Below are 21,764 nucleotides of genomic sequence, written 5' to 3'. Positions count from 1 at the left end.
TATAATGCTCGTATGAGCTTCAGTTGTATTGTTGTTCTAAAAATCTTTGTAACACCAGTTATTTGTTTCTAGGTGTATTTAGTAGATGAGTTATCACTTCGCTGTATGGTTGCTGGTGCCGAGAAATGCCTCGATGACATTTTCATTGTTAAAAATGGACTATGGAAACAAGGTATAGTGCATACATCTCCAGATGCCACTTTGCTCTCTTGCTTGGGGCTTTAAGTGCCATTTTTTGTTTTGCTTTCCTGTATAGATCAGTTAACATGTGTGAATGCACCTTCACCAATCCCACAAATGCCTCTGCTCTCACGAATTTATTACCCTTGGGGGAGCCTCAGCAAGACAGTACTTGATGCATTGGAAGCAGACAATGTTCTGCTTCCCTCTCAACGACAGGAAGTGGCACACATGGCAGCGTCATGGCCCTGCATATCCACTGAAGGTGGGAGGCACTCCTGATATTTATTCACAGGTATATTTGCTGTTTCCATGGCTTACCTGGATAGAGTACAGCAGATATATATATAAAAATGTTGTGACATGCATTGAAATGTTGTAGGAGAGCATATCACATACTGGTAAAATATAGCATTTTGAAACTCATGTGATGTAGTAGAGTAAGTAACAAAAAACTGGTTTGGAAGTTTAGATATTGCTCTAGGTTAGATTATCTGCGGGCCTGTCTCGCAAGAACCCTCCTTATATTATACTACATATTTACTCTGCTGGTACGATACATACTGCAGTAAATACAGCAGGCGATGTAACACATACGTATAGCAGAGGCCATATCAACTGCTAACCTTTCAGAGACATTCATATGCCTCACATATGGTGGTGTCTCTGCAATGCTGAACTATGCTCATAAGCATGTTTCACGGATGAAAAAAAAATCCTATCTATGTGCTCAGAAATTTGTTGTGCCACTTGCAGTGGTGGATGTGTAGTGTTCTTCACAAACTTATTTGGAATAGTTGGTAGAGAAATTGAGTGTTTGTCCTGATCATTACACCATGTGAAACTAAGAATATTTCATGCAATTATTTTGAATACTCATAAGCAAATTTTATTAATTGGTTGTGATTTTAGGCACCTGGTTGGTATCATTGAGAACGAAGGGAGCCAGCAGGCATAAAAAAATCAAGAGGGCTACATACATAAATGCGTGAGGCAGTGAGGGCAGCAGATGAATATAGCAAGTGGGAACATGTAAGTTGTAAATGCTTCCTACGAGCATATTACATTTCTTTATTCATCAAATAATTTAATTTGTTGTGGAAGTATTATGACTAAGGAGGCTCAGTAATACTTTCTTTTCTTTTCAGCTCATGTGATACATAGCGGTCAAATGTTCCGCCACCAAAGTCTTGCACAAGTTATTTGTAGTCTTCCCAGTAATTTCCAAAATAAACGGTTATTATTGAAAAGCTATCCTCTCTGGACACACAAAACATGAGAATTGAACAATTAACAATGAAACAATATCTCTGGACATCTCGCATTGATCATAAGGACTGTAAAGGAAAACAACAGGAAACCAGCTAGCATCATGGTCGACAGCATTTATCCCTGTTTTAAAGCGGAATCATCGTTTCATTACTGCACAGGGCCCCGTCATTATATTTAGTGAATTGCTGCCGTAATGAAGAGGCACATCACGAGTACAGTTTCCTATACTTACTGATATATAGCAGTACCTTGCCCAAACGGCACTTCGGTGATGATGTACTATTTACTGAGTGGTCGCCGTTGGCAATTCACAACAGACTCAACACCGTTTTTCTCAGTTACGGGTGCATTCCTGTACATTCGCCGTCTACCATCAGAGCCGTAACGGAAGACTACGGGGACTTGGCTGCCATCAACGGATAGCAGCATTCGTTCCCGTTTTGAAACGGAATATTTTCTTACAGTGCAGGAGGAAGCATGAAATTATGTTAGAATCAGTGTGGAATCGATGTCCGGGAGTGTGAATGTTGGAAACGTGTCCTAAATGTCTGTTAAGGTAGTGCAACAATCGCGAAAATTACTAATTTGAGAGCATCGTGTGTAAACCGTCGACACGATTATACTTATCGATTCCTTACCACTGCCGACAACTAACAGTCACGCAGATGCGGTGAACCAGATAACGGTTTTTTTAATATAGTTTTAACGAACTGCTAATAAGATGGTCTCCGAACAACTACGTGTACAGCTCTGATCAACCTTAATCATAACACAGGAAAGACGCTAACACACTCCGTTAGGACATGTGATGGTTACTGGGAAGAACGCCGCGAATTTCTCAGGGCGCTCCGTTCTGTGCTCATCGCGGAGCCCTCCTTGGTGGACGTCATCTATCCCATGGGCAGGCCCTCACCACCACAACGTATTCCACCAGGGGCTGCTCGCCTTTCCGCGGCTCCAGTGCCGTGTATGCCAAAGGGAGTCTGGCCATTAAAGGGACCTGTCTGTACCTGAGGCTCCACCCACTTTTTGAGGTATCTAGCCAATCACAGGTCGAAATACAGTTGTCTATTGTTACATCCATCCAATACTTATACCTCACCCTTATTTACTGGGCGCTACCATTTTGGAGAAAATTGATGGATTTGGATTGAAAAGGATATCACTGGTGACAGACCAAAACGACGAATTTTGCGCCCACTTTTATCAACGCCATCTGCACGGACAGAGGCATGTTGGGAAGGCTCAGAATAGCAGAAATGGTATCTGGCAGAAGTGGTTGGCCAGGATGGCGGTACAACCGCTTCTTCGTAGCAGACGACAGCCGGTATGAAGTTTTATATCACGTAATGTAAGGACATTGAATCAAAAAGGAGCAAAGATGTATGTATAAATAAAATGCAATTGTATAGTGCAAAATCCTACGTATAAGGGTCGTCGTTCTTGCTATTTTCCTGGTATTACGATCTTAACTAGGCCTAACGTTAGCGACGAAACATCCCATTTTCACGTAAATAATGATGGCGGAGCGAAAGTTGAAGCTGATTTTGCACATGCGTACATGAGGATATCTACTCACACTATGCAATTAAAGTAGTCTCTGAAAATTTTGTGCCACGAAATCTCCCCTTCGCCGTTCCAAGCACCATCCTCCATCTTGGAGAATTTGGTGTCATGGCAGCCCCCATGGAAAACGGTAACCAATGAAATGCGCCTAAGTTTGATTGACAGGTCGAGCCTCTTTTTTTAGGCTCCTCCTAATGGCCAGACTCCCTTTGGCATACACGGCACTCCCCGGCTCCATACGCGCCTGTGCGAACTGCCGCAGGAGACTGTGAGAGCTCTTTATACGCCGACAATAATTGTTCTCTTCTGTTCAACTTCTCCTCCTAAGAACAGAAGCCCAATGCTGTCAGCATTGCTGGTGAGCATGTGATGCCGCGCGTGGCTAGGGCTCGCTTGTCCTCCAATGACAAGATCCCCAAGTCACCTAGCTCGCGTTTTCTCTGTGCTCTTGGTTTCTCCCTTAATTTATTTTTTCAGCAACTTCCTGCCATTATGGCAGGCAGACCACTCAATATTAACGGCACCCCGCTCCACACGGCTTTGAAACTTGGAACATATGACGAAACACGTTTAAAGCAAACGTTTCAAATAACGTCCTAAGTGCGAAAATGTGAGGCATTTAATTGGACACTGAACAATAAAATCTGTAATACCGCAACTTATCAATTACCAATTTTATCTGCATAATAGCGCCATTTACAATGCGTGCACGTGCTTCCACGACCGGCTGCAAAGCAAAACATCTAGCCTCCGTGTAATGTGAACATGTAACGTATGTAGGTAGCCAGCAATCTCCTGCAGTAATAAGTCTACATCAGTGTCATGCCGGGCGCTAGTGTAGGACGGCAGCTGTTTCTGCTGCAGTTGGGTGCATAACAATGCGACGAAATGTTCATTAAAAATCGAAGTCTCGGTAGTCTTTACCAGTGTACGGCTTAGTTGACTTTTCCGACCGCTCTGTAGTAGTCTGAACCTGCTTCCGCGTAGACCGAACACCATATATCGTTGAAAATTTGTCGGAGTTACCGTGGTCATAATAGTTTGCCGTGCTATCTGTGTCTCGTGTGATTGCTTCCTGGGTGGTGGTCTGGAGTACATCAGCTCGCGTGCTCCTGAACTGCGTCTCAGACATGGCTTTCTCTTTCGGAAATCTGGTACTTGTGTACTGCTTCCTCGCTGTTACCCATTGTCTTCTACTAGATGTAAATTCTGGTTGCTGCGTACCTACAGGTGTCGTGGCTGTCGAGAACTGGATTCCCGGCGTTGCTGTGGAAATACTTGCAGACTGCCTCGTCGCTGTTACCTTTTCCCTCTCAGTAGGTGTCAATTCTTGGTGTTGTGAAACCTCAGGTATCCTGGTCGTCGAGTACATGTTCTGCCGCGGTGTAGTGGTCTGGACCTGCTTGCGCGTTGGCCTAACACCGTATATCGTTGAAAGTTTTTGCTTGTCGGAGTTCCCATTGTCAGAAAAGTTCGTCGTGCGTTTTGTGGCGCGGGTAATTGTTTTTTTGGTAGTGGGTTGGAATCCAGGTGCTCGCGTGCTCGTGAAATGCGTCTCAGATGTGGCTTCCTTTGTCGGCAATGTGGTACTTGTGTACTGCTTACTCCCGGTTACCCATTGCCTTCCAGTGGGTGTAAATAGTGAGAGCTGCGAATCTGCAGGTGTTCTGATTGTCGAAGTCTGGTTACCCGGCGTGGCTGTGGAGGAACTTGCAGACTGTCTCGTCGCTGTTACCGTTTCCCTCTCAGTAGGTGTCAATTCTTGGTGTTGTGAAACCTCAGGTACCCTGGTCGTCGAGTACATGTTCTGCCGCGGTGTAGTGGTTTGGACCTGCTTGCGCGTTGGCCTAAAACCGTATATCGTTGAAAGTTTTTGCTTGTCGGAGTTCCCATTGTCAGAAAAGTTCGTCGTGCGTTTTGTGGCGCGGGTAATTGTTTTTTTGGTAGTGGGTTGGAATCCAGGTGCTCGCGTGCTTGTGAACTGCGTCTCAGATGTGGCTTCCTTTGTCGGCAATGTGGTACTTGTGTACTGCTTACTCCCGGTTACCCATTGCCTTCCAGTGGGTGTAAATAGTGAGAGCTGCGAATCTGCAGGTGTTCTGATTGTCGAAGTCTGGTTACCCGGCGTGGCTGTGGAGGAACTTGCAGACTGTCTCATCGCTGTTACCTTTTCCCTCTCAGTAGGTGTCAATTCATGGTGTTGTGAAACCTCAGGTATCCTGGTCGTCGAGTACATGTTCTGCCGCGGTGTAGTGGCCTGGACCTGCTTGCGCGTTGGCCTAACACCGTATATCGTTGAAAGTTTTTGCTTGTCGGAGTTCCCATTGTCAGAAAAGTTCGTCGCGCGTTTTGTGGCGCGGGTAATTGTTTCTTTGGTAGTGGGTTGGAATCCAGGTGCTCGCGTGCTCGTGAACTGAGTCTCAGATGTGGCTTCCTTTGTCGGCGATGTGGTACTTGTGTACTGCTTACTCCCGGTTACCCATTGCCTTCCAGTGGGTGTAAATAGTGAGTGCTGCGAAACTGCAGGTGTTCTGATTGTCGAAGTCTGGTTACCCGGCGTGGCTATGGAGGAACTTGCAGACAGCCTCGTGGCTGTTACCTTTTCCCTCTCAGTAGATGTCAATTCTGGGTGTTGTGAAACCTCAGGTATCCTGGTCGTCGTGTACATGTTCTGCCGCGATGTAGTGGTCTGCACCTGCTTGCGCGTTGGCCTAACACCGTATATCGTTGAAAGTTTTTGCTTGTCGGAGTTCCCATTGTCAGAAACGTTCGTCGTGCGTTTTGTGGCGCGGGGAATTGTTTCTTTGGTAGTGGGTTGGAATCCAGGTGCTCGCGTGCTCGTGAACTGCGTCTCAGATGTGGCTTCCTTTGTCGGCAATGTGGTACTTGTGTACTGCTTACTCCCGGTTACCCATTGTCTTCCAGTGGGTGTAAATAGTGAGTGCTGCGAAACTGCAGGTGTTCTGATTGTCGAAGTCTGGTTACCCGGCGTGGCTGTGGAGGAACTTGCAGACTGTCTCGTCGCTGTTATCTTTTCTCTCTCAGTAGATGTGAATTCAGAGCGCTGTGAAACTACGGGTATCCTGGTGGTCGTATACTTGTTCCCCGCCGTGGCTGTTGAACGTGTTCGCTGAGTCGTGGTCATAGAGGATACCACCGATGTCCTGGATGCTGTTCCCGCTGTAATTGGTATACCCGTTGGTGCTTCCTTGGGGACCGGGATTGCAGGTGGAGGAGGCAATCTATCCACGCAATATCCTTGGTAGCACACCCCGAATCTGTTCATCTTAATCTGGAAGACAGAATGTGAGTTAGACGCTTGTGTTTTCCGCAACCGTGCCCTGCTCCTATGCTAAATGGTGCGGAAGCTTGGACTTAGTGATGGGTTGACCGCGAATGGTCCGCTCAGAGTGAACGAATCATCTCGGGTGAATTGTGAGAACTGATTCTCGCAAACTCTCATTCAGTCGTTCATGGTTTCTTCACAAAATTCATGGTTTCTTCACAAAATTTACTTAAAACTCGGAGAAAGGGTCATCCGCGTCGTCGAACCCGTTTCTGGAAGAAAGCAACACGCTAGCGTGCGGTACCGCGTTAACGCGTCGGGCGCAGAATCGCGTTCGGTTTCGGGTACGGCATTCGGGAAAGGCGGCCCGGCGTGTTGCCGAAACGCATTCGACGACGCGGATGACCCTTTCTCCGAGTTTTAAGTAAATTTTGTTCGAAAAAAATATTCGTAACTTTTACTATCCGCATCATGGAGAATTCACATTACATTATAGAGTGTATAGAAAATATCAATACGCTCGATTAAATTCTTTGTCGTCGTGAAAGAGTTCTTAAAACCTTCGCGTATCAAAGTGAGCCAGCCAAAGCCGTGAAATTACACTTTCTACAACTCAGTTCGTAAATTGCGGCAGCAGTTCAAATTAAACACTTACCGATAGTCACCACTGCTCCGGAATGTGATCTGATAAATTTTAGCAATTAATGTACAAACAAATATATTGTATACAATGTGTGACTATATAGACAGTTTTTAATCTATATATTAAAAAATTGTAAGAAAGAGTATACAGTTTTGACTTTGAAAATTTAAACAAGAACCTTTGGTGTTGCAGTTTGCGTTTTGTTTCATTATGAGCTAAAATCTCCTAAAATTAAAGTATGCCATTCCCATTTGTAGTGCCTCATATGTCGTGACATAATGAACAGACTCATAGTTTTTCAGTATGGCTAATTAAAAACCTTGGGTACATTCTGTGAATTGGAGCTCTGTTTATGGGTGCTGCTTTGGTTAAGTTTGCAAAAGGAATATTTACTTATTATAATTACATATCTTATGGCTAGTGCACATCTTCATTGGTTAAGTATTTCTGATGACAGTTGCGTGATTCGATTCTCCCAAAATCTTATTGGAATTGTGTGCCGCATGTTATGATGATTAGAATTGTAGACTCCGCTAGCGCGTCATGCATGTCCATCACTTGCATCGCGTCATTTCATAATAGATTCCTTTCAATATAGTATTGTCAACTGCCCAATAGTCTGAGAAAATATATACACTGTGCAATTTAATTCGTAAAATAAGCTTTCGCAAAATATTAGTGATCCTCTTTGTAAACAAAGATTGATGTAACATGCCTCTAAATTTCTATTATCGATTCTTCTACAATTCTTTCCTTCGGGTGTCGGTGTTGTATAGAGTGTGGTCGTGTAAAAAAATCTCTTTGATTGCGGGCGCTGATTCCATGCGAAGATCCTTGTATGTAGTGTCTCCTTAGCAATCTAGTCATAAGCTGTTTTCGTTGCGCTGTGTAGAATACATTAGAATGATGACAAAGAATACAATTATTATTTCAATTATACACTTGTTTATTTCGATAAATTACAGTTCTATTCCAAACTCCGAAGTTTTCGTTTGTTGTCTTGATTGATGAATTCCGAAGACATCAAGTAATTTATTCTGATTATTGGGCGCTTGAATCCAGCGTTGATTAACGCAGGTGATATGTTGTCGCCGTGTTTGTATTGCTTCAACAACTTGCACTTTGTTGCGACGAACTTGCACAGTCTCTTATTGATGCTTCCTTTCTTTGTATGAATATTCTTGAATGGCGTACAAGAGAGTATTAGATGAAAATCGTCCGGTGGCCCACCACAATTGATATGTTTGTTGAGTTTCAATAAGTGATGATACATCAGACCTTGCACGACAATATTGAACTTCCGTTCATTCGACATCCTTGACTGGTAGAATAAAATAAATGTGTAGAGGTTCTATGGTAGGATATACCACGTGATAAGATTTTTTATGTACTTTCCATTTCAACCGTTAGGTGTAATTTCAACAAATCCGTAATGAATCGTGCGATATAGACTGCTTGTATATGATAATTTGATCTGATTGCTTTCTTGATTAATGCAATACCCATTGCAATGATTACAATTACATTTGGTCTAGTGTATTTCAATTCTTCGTTAGCAAACCTCAAAAACTCCACCATCAACCCAAGTGGTCCTTCCGATGATGACGTGCAAATATTTTTATAACTATTGTAGATTCGGCATACAAGTTCTCGCATCTTGAATTCCATAATTTGTGCCATATCTCCGAATACGACCATGTCTAGGACGTATTGAAATGCAGCGATAAATGAATCGTTTCGCGGCTCCTCCTTTTCGAAGCAGCTTTTTATCAGGTCCTCCCATGACGTATGGTAACGAGTACAAAATCCGTCCATCTCTTCAATGTATAGCAATTGTCTGTTCTGTTTTGTAGTGCGTCTCGACAGTTAATTAAATCATATTGGTGCTAATTTTATTTATTAAAATTTTATTATCAGGTTCATAATCTTCCACCTGACGTTAGAATTATGAAAGTCAATTTACAAAAAAGATGTGATGTGTAAAGGAAAAACGTTTGCTTTCAGTGATTCTATGTACAAGACAGCGCAAGAGACCCTCCTTCCCTAACTTGACTTGTAGGAGCGATTTTATGGCTTTGTATACCGAGACCATTGTTTGGATTCCCCTACTCCCCGCGGGCGTAACCTTAACGAATGTGTACGGGAACTCTCTCACTTCGTTTCCACTAGTGGGTCCTGAATGAAAAAAGACATGTTTCTGTGATGTATATTTGCGCTGTGTGATTACGAAAAATGTTTGCCTAAATTAATTACTGCTTTTGACTTTGTTTCAGGTGATCACTCGATTGATATTAATAAAAATAATATATTATTTGGGAATGTTGTGTGCGTTGTTTTCCGCTATAGCAAACACAATAATTTGCATTTCAGATGAGTTGTTTGCGACTTCTGCGTGTATTGCAAAGTTAACATAAAATGATGTAATTAAATTTGATTCTCGTTTTCGAATGAGTATTGTTTCTATCATTGAATAAATCTGACTTTCTCTCTTTGCTTCAGATATTCAATCGAATGATATTTGTGAGTTGAGAATAATGTATGCCTAATAGTTTTGTCTGATCTGAAATACAATAAAATTCATCGCTTCTCATTTGGTATTGTTTGCGCCGATAATATTTCTCATTTGCTTAGAAAGTCTATTCTTAGATTTTTTTTATATATAATTCTTATTGTGTTCTTTAGAATCGAATAATTCCAATGTCTATTTGCGATCAATGAAAAATTTCGCCTCTGTACACCGGTCCTAAGAATATTTTCTTTTTGGAGGAAAGAATTTGAAAAAGAGAGAGGATTTCCCCACCCGCAGATTGACAACAGGCTCCCCGCTTTTTGGATTGTATAGATGGAGAGAGTGACCCCACCGGTCTGCATAGAGGGAGAGAGTGACCCCACCGTGTCTCGAGTCTGGTTGTAATTATTGTAAAGCTGTGGTGCTTGTTTGGATACCTCTGTCAAGGTAAGTGCCTGAGTAGGATATTGTTAGCTCGCAAGGTTGATTTTATGATAGTTCAAAAGATATATTATTTCAAATTGTAATGTTTCGCTATTATTTTCCTGTGTGTTGTTTACATGTTGGCAGATGCATCGTTCAAAGCCTTTCTCTGCTATTCATCCGTGCATGTTTATCGTTTTGATTGATTCTTTTTCAATTATTTTCCTGCGTGTGTCTGTTGTTTACCGTTGGTAGATGCATCGTTTAGAGTGTTTCTCTGCTATTCATCCATGCATGTTTCTTGTTTTGTTAGATTGTTCTTCAAGTATTTATCCTTTGTGTACCTCTTGTTTGCGTTTTGGATTTTGGCTCTCTATTAGCTGTTTCAGTAATATTTTCCTGTCTGTTGTTTACACGTTGGCAGATGCGCCGTTTAGAGTGTTTCTTAGCGTTAGCTCTATGCTGTATTAAATTATTCATCATGTGCTGTTCAAAGTGTTTCTCTGCCATTCATCCGTGCATGTTGATCGTTTTGATAGATTCTTTTTTCATTTATTTTCCTGCATGTGTCTGTTGTTTATGTGATGTGTTCTGGTTCTCTATTAGCTGTTGATCGTTTTTTCTCATTATTTCCGTATGTCTATGCTGTTTACTTAATAAGAAATCGATTAATTGTGTAATGTTTGAATAATCTTCCCTATTGCGCTCGAAAATGTTTATAACTGTCAGGTGTACGCCTCCCGTCTTCAACAAATCAGGGCAGATATTATTAGAGTTGATTGTTGGCTAGGAGCGTGCTATGTGGTGAAGTTCATTTTTTAATATATTTTCTGTGTTGAAGTCATAAAACAAAGTGTCTCTTAGAATGAAAATTGTATGGGGAAGTCACGAGGATGATTTTATGATAGTTAAAATGATAGTCTCCTCCTCTGTTGTTTCGATTAACCAATGTAGTGTTATAGATTTTATTTCCTCTTGTGTTCGTGTCCCATGGTCTTCCATGTTCTCTGCTGTTCACGTACATATATCGGCACTTGTAATTAAAGCTCCAGTATGGTGGTCACGTATAATAATGTTAGACTTTTTATAATAAAACTTTTAATTTTGGTTGTAATCATATTGATTAAAAATATATTCTTTGATTAAATATGTCATAATGGAATACTAGCTGTTGCGCATGAAGTTACATATCAGAACATTGTAATTAAAACTCCGCTATGGTTGTCATGTTAGACTTTTTATAATAAAACTTTTAATTTGATAGTAATCGTATTGATTAAAAATATCTTCTTTTATTAAAAATGTGCTACTCCTTCTGCTTAATTGAAAACTTGCGTGATTATCACTAATAAAATACCCCTTCAATGCTATTGCATCAGATTTTTTGACTGAGTTTTTCTCCTTCACACTGAGTCATAATATAATTCCTGACACTAATGACTTTAATAAATATATTTTCACTCGTACTTTTGTGTATAGCTATCCTTTGCATGTAAATCGCCTACTGCACACCTGCTGTAGCGGGAAAAAAATTGCGATTGAAGTCGACACAGATTGAAAAATGATGAAAGAAGTCGGCCCAGGCTGAAAAAATGTGAGCAAGTAAGCGCTCACGCAGCCCTCCGGCCACGCTCCGCCCACCGCAGCAGCCCTCTACCCGAGCGTCGCCTGTCGCGCACGGGAAAAAGTCGCGAAAAAATTCGGCGCAGATTGAAAAATGAGGAAAGAAGTTGGCCCACTTTGATAAGAGATACCTCTTTAATGCCATTGAGTCATATCCATATGGAATCTGTGAAATTGGTAATGAGTAAGTATGTTCTTTATTATGTGTGTTGTGTTTCTTCTATTACAGGTTGTGAAGGTTTTTCGGTCGGGTTTTTCTCCTTCACCTGATTGGCATCACAATTCCCAGCACTGGCTTTACAATTGGCAACTTGATTGGCATTAATAAATATATTTTCACTTGTACTTTTTGTGTATGACCCTTCTTTGCATGTCTCTGCATGTAAACCGCTCACCTGTATTTTTAGCTAAGTTCTTCCCATTCACGCAGAGTCATAACATAATTCCTAATGACTTTAAGAAATATATTTTCACTTGTACTTTTGTTTATGGCTATCCTTTGCATGTAAACAGCCTACTGCACACCTGTTGTAGCTGGAAAAATTACGAATCAAGTCGACTCAGGCTGAAAAATGACGAAAGTCGGCGGCCCAGGCTGAAGGGTAAACGCGCACGCAGCCCTCCGGCCACGCGCCGCCCGCAACAGCAGCCCTCCACTCGAGCGCCGCCCACCTGTCGCGGGAAGGAAGTCGGCCCAAGTAGGAAAATGGTGAAAGAAGTCAGCGTACTGTGTTTTCTCTGCTTCATGCTTCTGCTGTTAGATTTTTCCCATTCACCGATTGACATTACAGTATTGGCTTTAATAAATATATTTTCACATGTACTTTTGTGTATGGCTTTCCTTTGCATGTCTATGCATGCATGTAAATCGCCAACTGCACACCTGTTGTAGCTGGTAAAAATACCAATGAAGCCGGCCCAGGTAGAAAAATGTGAGAGGGTAAACGCGCACGCAGCCCTCCGGCCACGCGCCGCCCGCCGCCCGCGGGAAAAAATACGCGGAAAAAATCGGCCCAGACGCGACGGTGGCGCTGCCCTAGCGGCAATGTCGTCAAATGGACAAGACCTATTACTACTCCACTGCGTTTCCGCTGTGCGGTGTATTGTCATTGTGCAATCAAACTTACAGAAACGCACGAGAAAAGCAGCCTGGCCTGATCTCTCCCGTGACGTCAAAGGATGTTCTACTTACGATACATGGTGTGCCATTGTCTTCTTTTCCGTAGTTTCTTATGGACCATGCACATCGGTAATGGCAGTGCAGCGCCCAACCTCCGACAAACTAAGAAATAAAAGGAAATAGGTCTAACAATTAGTTATGTCTTCTTATGTCTTCTTGGTAACAGTGTTATACATAGAACACCATGGCATCGTTCAAGCACCCTGGTGAAGTGTAGTCAATTGCGGCATATCCCGCGCCAGAGTTCGGCAGCGACTTTTTCCTATTACGCAGCCCGAGTGGAATGCAATCGATCACAGCATAATGGGATGGTTTATACGTAAATCAGAGTAATCCACATACCCGTCTTGCGAAAAATCCCGGTTCGCATGTTATTCCACTGACACCTCTTCCTGAAACGAAAAGCACATCCAGTTAACGGTTAATAAAGGAAGGTTGCTGTGTGCTGAGATTACAGCGCAGTAAATGCACACAATGCTGTAAATGGAGTAGCCCGTCCTGCTTCCAAAATTTGCCAGCCTGTTCAAATCACGTTCGGGTCACCAGAATGTGGCTAACGGGTAAGCAGACTGATCAGTGGCTCGCGCCACACCGTTTATTCTCCGCGCGTCAGGCGGTGCTGGCGCTGACGATGGTGCCTCTACAGGACTAATGCTTCCTCGTTTACTGTATAATCTTAACAACACATTTCTGAGCATGTATGAGGATAGAAGGTGCATAAACCATGCAAAATTACGGCCAATTACATTCCTACCCGATAATCTCTGCTACCTTGATCTTTTTTCCTCTTTTTTGTTTTTGTTTGTTTGTTTTTTAGTTGGCGTGCTCCGAACATACGCGAATGTTAAAAATGTTCTAGATGGAACCGATTTCAAATAAAAAACCTTGCGCTCTTGGCGAATCGATGGCAAGGTAATACACTTAACGCGCGTTACGGGACAACGACAAGTTTAGTATCTCTGCCCAGGTTCCGGTACAAATACGACGCTAACATATGTTGGTGGCGAGTATCACTACACGTAGAGTTTGGGCCAAAGTTTACGGAACATGGCACTGACGTATATTTCTCGTCCGAGCGCCCCCTTCTAGCTATCGGGAAGAGACCGAAGAAGAAACGGGTTACCGGATATGATGTGGACATTCCACTGTGTGTATAGGCTCATGTTTGCTGCTAGGGTGTCGATGCAATGGAGAAGTGTGACACTCCGTTTTCCCGTAAACATTTGTCCCAAGCTGTACCACTTGTACATCGGAACACGTTAGCATGCTGTGCAGGTTCAGAAAAAAACAACGAGCACTAAACCACGTTAGTCACTTAACGTGATTGAGGTTACATTGCTGAACCTGAATATGACAGCTTCCTTTAACATACCGTTTTCCCCGCAAGCCTCTGGTCTACAAAAAGTCGCTAGTAATCTTACGGTGGGCGATAAAAAGAAATTGTTAATGGTGGCTCCTATTTTCCATGGCCCGCACCATTCCATCTAAGCATGTGACAACTTCACGTAACATAAGCATAAGTAAGGTACAAGTGTCAGGCGCAAGCCGATATTCTTGCAGAAGTGGTTCTCTTGACGGTCTGAATAATTCGCGACTTAGCTAGGCGGGAGTTCTAGGAAATAATTTGCCAGGCTCTAGTTGCACGACGCATGTTCCATTCTATTGTCCAATGGAGCTCATCCGAGTCGCAATGTTGGAACTCTTGAGCAGATCCGTGGGGGGGGGGGGGGGGGGCGAGAGCGGCAGCCGCCCTGGCATGTTGTTTGTACAGTATAAAGCGGGAATGAAGAGGATTTGAATTTATGATCTCGGCAGAACGAATGAGCGTTTTCTTTTCTTTGTCTACAGAGCTTCCGATGGCAGGGTGTGTATGTGTGTGAGAGAGAGAGGGCGCTTCATGTTTACCCTTCCCCGGGCGCAAACTTCCCTCGCGACGGCTCTGCTCCTGGGATTTCCCCAGAAATCGGTGCTTGCCGACGCCTTTGTGATAACACGTAGACTCGCGCTAGGACGGTGCCCGTAAAATGGACAAGCCAGCACGGTAGCGCGTAGCAGGAAGGCGACATCGTCGTCGTTCACGGGCCGCCACATCACTCCCCCCCTTCCCCCTGAGACGCGGAGTGGTGCTTGCGGTTGAGGTTGGCGTCGGTACCACGAAGGGAAGAATGATGACGACATATGGATGAGGAACAGCTCAGCGTAGGGCTTGGGATCGTGGCAGCGGGCGCCGCTGCATAGCGAGTGTATACGTTCGTTGGTGATGTAGTGCGCTCTGCATCGGGCTGCACCAGTGTACGTTTCGGGTGGTGTCCGCTAGTAGCAAGACAATGGGGAAGTGCCTTCCAGAAAGCGTTGTCGAGCTGACGCATGTGCGGCGTTAGTGTGTAAGACCAGCTATATACCGAGACCGGTATAGCGGAGCGCGTTGCTCATTGAAGTGTCGCTAGTGAAGCCGGGGTGTACCATAATGATGTAGCTGGAGGTCTGAAGAGTGCGAGACCACGGCGTACCACGACCTGTACGGGGCCGAAGGGTGCCGAGTGAACGTAACCTCCCATTGTCAGTCCCCAGTTGAAGGATGTGCTTGGTGGCCCACGAAGCGGGCCCTAGCGCCATCGTCTGCTTCCTGAGCAAGTGCGCGGACCTTGATGCTTGATGACGCTAGTCGTTGTGAAATTTGAGATGGTAAATGAAATTGTCTACCGGCGTGTGGTATTCGATGTCGGGGTCCTCAAATGTAGACTCCCCGAAAGTGGTTTTCCTCTACATGGGTTCTGACCAGCGATGATGAAATGTCCCACCGCGCAATGTTCACTCCTGCTCTCGTCATCAATTAAACCACGTTTCTGCATGTAGTATCTCCGTTCAGCCTTTGAGCGCTACAAATGGTGACCCGGACGTGATCACTTACTACCAACCTGGACAACACTACTTCTGCATGAAATGGCGACACCTCCGGCAGGGATACCAGTTCCGCCACCCTCGGAACACGCATCTGGAGCCACCACATCTAGAGTGCCATCATCACCGGTGATGCCTAACCTCAATCAGCCATCACAGCCTGTTTCCGCTGTAACAGTCAAACTTCGTCCGTTCTGGCCTGCAGACCCTGCAGTTTGGTTCGCACATGTTGAGGCACTGTTCGGAATTCAAAGAACTACGACGCAGATCACGAGATACTACCACGTAGTGTCTGCGCACCAGCCATCTGAAACCGCAGAAGACCTTGAAGTCCTCATCACACCACCACAAGAGTCACCATATGACAAATTCAAGGCAGAGCTCATCGGACGCATGTCGGCATAAAAACAGATAAGGCTCCAGCAGCTCCTCTTGCACGCAGAATTAGGAGACTGCACACCGTCGCAGTTTCTTCGGCGAATGCAACAACTACTCGGTGATCATCCAATCGTCGATTACTCTATTCTTCGTCAGCTGTTCCTGCAGCGGCTGCCCTCAAACGTCTGTATGGTTCTTGCCGCTGCCAGGGACATATCACTGGACGACCTAACGAACCTCGCTGACAAAGTCCTTGAGTTGGCCTCTCACCCAATCGCAGCAGCGGCGCCACCCGCATAAAGAGTTTCATCAACCGAACAAAGTCAGACAGGATATGAAGAAACTCAGTCAGCGATCAACGCTTTGTCAAACCAGGTTGTCTAATTACCCAAAGAAGTAGTAACCCTCAGTAGGCCCACGCAGCGTAACCGCCCAAACCGCAATCGCTACCGTGCTTTCAACACACCTCGATCGCGTTCTCCTGCACCAGGCGCCTGTTGGTATCGTACTCGCTTTGGTGATCGAGCGTTACACAGTATGTGCCCATGTTCATATCCGGGAGACGGAACTGCCACTCCTTAGAGGCGGCCATGGAGCACGGCTTGACCACAACACCCGCCACTACAATCGGACATCGGTCGTCAATAACACAACTTCGCCGACCAGTAGATTATTCTTCATCACTGGAAAGAGCCCCGAGTACGATTCCTCGTGGATATTGGAGCGGATGTCATGTCTCATTCCCGCCACTCCTGCTGTGCGTCGTCGATATCCTCCAGAGTACAAGTTACAGCCTGTCAACGCCCAGCCTATAGCCAGTTACGGAGAACAAACAATCACCGTGAATTTTGGACTCCGACGTACTTTTCGTTGGTGCTTCATTCGAACTGATGTGATGCATGCGCTATACTAGGAGCTGATTTCCTGAAACACGTCGACTTACTCGTCGATGTGCGCTGAAAACGCCTTCTCGATTCGTTCACTGGCATGCACTGTAATGGAATACCGTCGTAGGTGCCTTCCATCGGATCAACTCTTAAGCTGGCACCTTCTACATCTACACACGCCACTATCCTCAATGACTTTCCCAATATTTTACGACAACCGTCTCCGGACACTGTAGCGAAGCACGACATTCAGCACCACATCGTGACTACCGGGCCTCCTGTACACCGCCGCCCCTGCAGACTCGCGCCCGATCGTCTCAGGATAGCGCGACAGGAGTTCGATCATATGTTGGAACTTGGTATAGTAAGACCATCATCAAGTCCCTGCGCATCTCCGCTCCACATGGTACCGAAGAAGACGCCAGGTGACTGGCGTCCTTGCGGGGACAACCGCGTGCTAAACACCACCATGGTAGCGGACCGATACTTCATTCCACATGTGCAAGACTTGACGACCCTGTTACACTGTACAAATGTGTACACAAAACTCGACTTGGTGTGGTCATACCACCAGATTCCACTCGCACCCGAAGACATCCCGATGACTGCAGTAACCACGCCATTCGGACTCTTTGAGTTCGTAAGGATGCCTTTTGGTTTGCGAAATGCTGCACAAACCTTTCAGAGATCTATAGACCGTGGTCTACCCTGTGCTACGCCTACCTAGATGACATTCTGGTCGCTAGTGCATCACAAGATGAAGACCGCGAGGAACCTCCTTCACTACGAGCAACCGCTGATCCAGCTCATTGAGTTCCCGCTGTTGACTACCCGCAGAGTTCCTTGCGCCTTCAGCTACAAAGGAACGCGAAGACCCCAGGGCTCTCGTCACTCGACTACACGCTTTCTTCCGAGACGTTAAACCAATCGAACTACGACTCCGGAGTTCTCGCCGCAATGTCTTTCTGTCACAATACCTTACCGAATGCACCCATGTGTTCGTCCGTATAGACTCCACGCGCCGACCTCTGCAAGCTCGCTATGCGGGACCCTTCTTCGTCTTGTCAAGGCACGACAAATATTTCGTCGTAGCGGCAAACTACAAGAGAGAAGCAATTTCCTTGGGCCCCATCAAGCCCGCCTATAGAAGGAATCCCCCCCCCCCCACCATCTCGACGTGCACTACTGCCTCGTCCTTCAGACAGACAAGCGACTCTGCCCCTCGTAGCGTGCACTGGACAGCAAAATATTTACCTTAACGTTGGTTACTTTACAATATATTATGTTTACGTTAAATACGTGAACTTTAAATTTGGCGGGGCCAGTGTAGCCACCTGCATAAGAATGTTTATGGCAACGCCCGACCTTGTGATGGGGCGAGCTAGACCATCGCGCTATGTTCATTCCTGCTGTCAGTGTCGGCAAGTACAGTCCAAATAAAACCACGTTTCTGCATGTAGTATCTCCGTCCAGTCTTTGAGCGCTACACTAGAATGGCTGTGGAATCGTTGTCTGTTAGTATAAACGTTGCTAAAATGTCCTAAATGACTGCTAAGATGGTGCTACAATGAATTGCACTCAATGGGCCACTTCGACTTAATCAAACTATCTTTGCAAAACACAATTTCCTATACTTTTCTGCCATTCTCAACAGTATATCACGGGACTCTAAATTCGCGGAAAGGTGACGATAGTGAAATGTGTGAAACTTAGGTCATGGCGAAAATTAATACTTTGACAGCATCAACTGTAAATCGACGACACCACCGCTCTTTTCGATTCTTCACGAATGCAAACAACTTCAGTCACGCCGAAACGTCGAATCCGATAACTGCTTTCTTATTAGATAGTTGTAACAAAGCGCTGATAACTTGGTCTACGAATAAGTATACATACCGCAACCAACGGATAAGATTCTGCGTCGCACAACCTTGTGATTGGTTCCGTTAGACACAAGAGCATTCTCGTTCAGGTTGGCAGCGATCTGCTAGAGGATGTCTAATAATTTCTCTATTCATATTCGTGCAGGCAGGGCGTACAGTGGCAGGGTATACTTTTTACAATTCAATTTTAAGATTCATTTTTACAAAACTATGGAAGAAGTCTTGCCCCTACTCGAGCAACAACAACAACTTTATTTTGAGAGGAATAGTGGGGAGGTTCATCGCCAGAGGCGATACTCTACCCCATTGCTGGTGGGGATGTGGGGAATAAAATAATGAGCCCCTTCACAATAACGATCGAAGTCCGATGGTGTCCAGAAATGTCAAAAGAGCTTTGAGTGCAGATCGTTGCTGGGCTGGATTGGGCCAGGGACCAAGCAATTTCGATAGAGGCGAGAGTCCAGCTGACTAAGAGACTCGGAGAGTGCGGTTCGGGATGGTTGGTAGGGGGGGGGGGGGGGCAATGAAGAAGAATGTGCTCCAGATCCTCAAGAGCACTACAGTGGCAGCAGGTGGGAGAGTCAACTTGTCTCAAGCGGTAACGCCACTGAGCTGTAAAGGCCACATTGAGGCGCATTCGGTGGATTAATGCAGCATCTTGACGAGAGGTGTTTCGTGGCGTGCGGAAAGCTAGCGTTGGATCAACTCTGCTCAACATAGATGGGAGGAGAATGTCGGTTGTCCATTGGCGGGAAGCCAGGCGTGTCACGAGGCGTGGCAGAATGGAACGGCGTTCTCCTCTCAGCAGAGCAACTGCCGCCTGTAGTATAGGGTATATCATCGCGGCACGTTAGAAAGGAGATTAAAGTCTGGGGATGAAGGAATGAGGCTGCGTAATTCCTTGATGCGCTACAATACGGTGTGAGACACCACACCGCCTCTAATCGGCACTGCGGGCGACAAACGTATTCAATGTATACTTTTATTCAGGTGAATATATAGGAGCTCATTTTTGCGAAAACATGGCACATCTACGTAATCTCCTGTCTTTACATGGCGATGCACGGTGTCCTGCTTTCCTACCCATAGGAGGGGAGCAAGATATCTATTTTTCTGTGTTTTACGTACAGTTAAGTTATTGTCTAAAGTACGAACAAGCTGAAGGATTGTAAGGACTTACCAAGTGCAATGCAAGCTGCAAGAAGGATAAGCGGGTTGAGACTGGTATTCATCCTGGTCAGCGCCGGGATCAGAACAGAACAGCCTCGGTATTCACGGTACCTGTTGTCCGCAGCGACGCGCCGACACTTCGCTGCATGCAGTTCCGAAGGAGGTTTATTTATATTTGCCCCCCCCCCTCTCGCTACAAGTCCTTTTCAGACAGGGCTTATCATGCAGTGTCTCATCTCGGCTCTTCAAAAGAGAATGGCTTTTCCAGGAGTTGATAGGTAACAATAACAATGTGTCATGTGTTTTCTCCTGCCGTTTCACACCCAATTGTAAATGTTGTTTTGTACTCGTTCTGCGATAAGGTCAGTCTGGGCTCGAGTGTGATAATGTGCTAAAGTGAAGGCGAGAGTAATCCAGGATGCAGGACTCTGTCCGACAAGGGAACTGCCAAGACAAAAAAGTGTCCTGACCCAAGAAGCACAATGTTGTGACAGTTCAAGTACATAGGGGTGGTTGGCAGGTGTCTTATCAGTGCGGTACTTTATTTGGCAGAGCTTCCCTTTAAGACAAACCACCAGGCCGCCCCTATGCAGTCGCGCTTTAAGAGGGCATACCAGACTTGGAGCAACTTCGATTCACGATTTTCCCGACACTAGATGGCGCTACGCTCGACGTACCTTGTCACGCCGTTCGCCTCCGACTCCGAAATAATCCCCACTGTGCACGATTGAGGTCGCGAGTTGAAGACTGCATGCTCTCCTCCGCTGTTTGTCGAGCGTTAAAGTGTCGGACTTTGAGACGGAAGGTCCGCAGTTCGGTTCGAGACACCCACGTCTTTTAGCTTGAGACACTCACGTCTTTTAGCTTATCTCCTCTTGCTGTATTTTACATGTTAATTGTTACTTATTTACGTTTACTTTGTTATTTTTGTGGACATATATTTATTGTTTTCACAAGTCGCTGGCGTCTGTACTGAATGATTATGGAATTTTTAGTTGATCTTCGTGTGTTGTTGTACTAGTGCACACTTACTATATGTCGGCGTACAAATGTGATCGGATAGTATGGATGGCAATATGGGCAATACACACACAGATGGCATTATAAACGAAGGTTGCCAGCACTGAGACTGAGCACTAGTCGACTGCTAATTGAAGAAATCAGGAAATGACCACGGAAAAGTTACTTCATATGCTATCAAAGCTCGCCCGAGATGTCGGTATCTCGAAGGCTCTCAAATGGATATACTAGCGGCTATATACATTTAGCAAAAATTACATTTTTGGATGAACAATATTTCTGGTAGGTAAGTATTACCAGATATCTGAATTCATTTTCAAGGCGTTGGTGCAAAATACTTTTCAAAATTTCCGTCGAAAAAAAAATGCTTATTATTACCCGGAAACGTCAGTAATATACTTTAGGAACTCCTTTCCCGCTGCTTTTCCTTTCACATTACACCAACCTAGAAAAATGATGTCAGTGGAGAATCCCCAGTGACAGGGACATTCTTTTTTTTGTGTAGGCTGGTCCTCCTCGTTTACCGAGCAGCACAAAGGAAGGTGCATAGGGGGAACGGGGATAAAGGCTTGGGTCGACACCAGGGTTGCGGAATGGGATCGCCAATTCCATTCCAATTCCATTCCGAGGAATGAAGATTTGTGATAATTCGATTCCTTTCAATTCCTCGGAATGAAAAGGTATGGTCAATTCCCACTCCTGTAATGGCTTGGCAACCCCATTCCATTCCTTTAATTCCACCAATAAAAAGAATTTGGACCGGTAACCGTACTAGCTAGCCCAGCACTGCTATAGAGGAGATTGACATTACCCAGCGCGGAAAAGGCACAGAGAAAAGGTTAT

At 44.9% G+C, this 21,764-nt stretch overlaps 1 protein-coding gene across 1 annotated transcript; it reads right to left on the bottom strand.

Moving 5' to 3' along the window:
* Positions 1-302: 302 nt before the first annotated feature.
* On the bottom strand, positions 303-20,082 carry LOC135388304 (mucin-5AC-like). The gene is made up of 4 exons (XM_064617766.1): positions 19,912-20,082; positions 13,025-13,074; positions 12,695-12,784; positions 303-6,310 (listed from the first exon to the last, which is right to left on the bottom strand). Exons 1-4 carry the CDS (start codon positions 19,961-19,963, stop codon positions 3,914-3,916), a joined length of 2,589 nt encoding a protein of 862 aa, XP_064473836.1. The 5' UTR covers positions 19,964-20,082; the 3' UTR covers positions 303-3,913.
* Between the last annotated feature and the right edge of the window lie 1,682 nt (positions 20,083-21,764).

Source organism: Ornithodoros turicata, chromosome 3, assembly GCF_037126465.1.
Source record: "Ornithodoros turicata isolate Travis chromosome 3, ASM3712646v1, whole genome shotgun sequence".
Taxonomy (NCBI): Eukaryota; Metazoa; Arthropoda; class Arachnida; order Ixodida; family Argasidae; genus Ornithodoros; species Ornithodoros turicata.
This window is presented reverse-complemented; position numbering and strand designations above follow the sequence as displayed.

What these genes read in the sequence shown, in the direction of transcription:
- LOC135388304 (XM_064617766.1), bottom strand. Translation starts at nt 19,963, where the DNA reads ATGAATACCAGTCTCAACCCGCTTATCCTTCTTGCAGCTTGCATTGCA. An exon ending in TGCAGCTTGCATTGCACTTG is followed by an intron (nt 13,075 to 19,911) that starts GTAAGTCCTTAC and finishes TTTTCGTTTCAG; the next exon opens with GAAGAGGTGTCAGTGGAATA. An exon ending in CGGGATTTTTCGCAAGACGG is followed by an intron (nt 12,785 to 13,024) that starts GTATGTGGATTA and finishes TTTATTTCTTAG; the next exon opens with TTTGTCGGAGGTTGGGCGCT.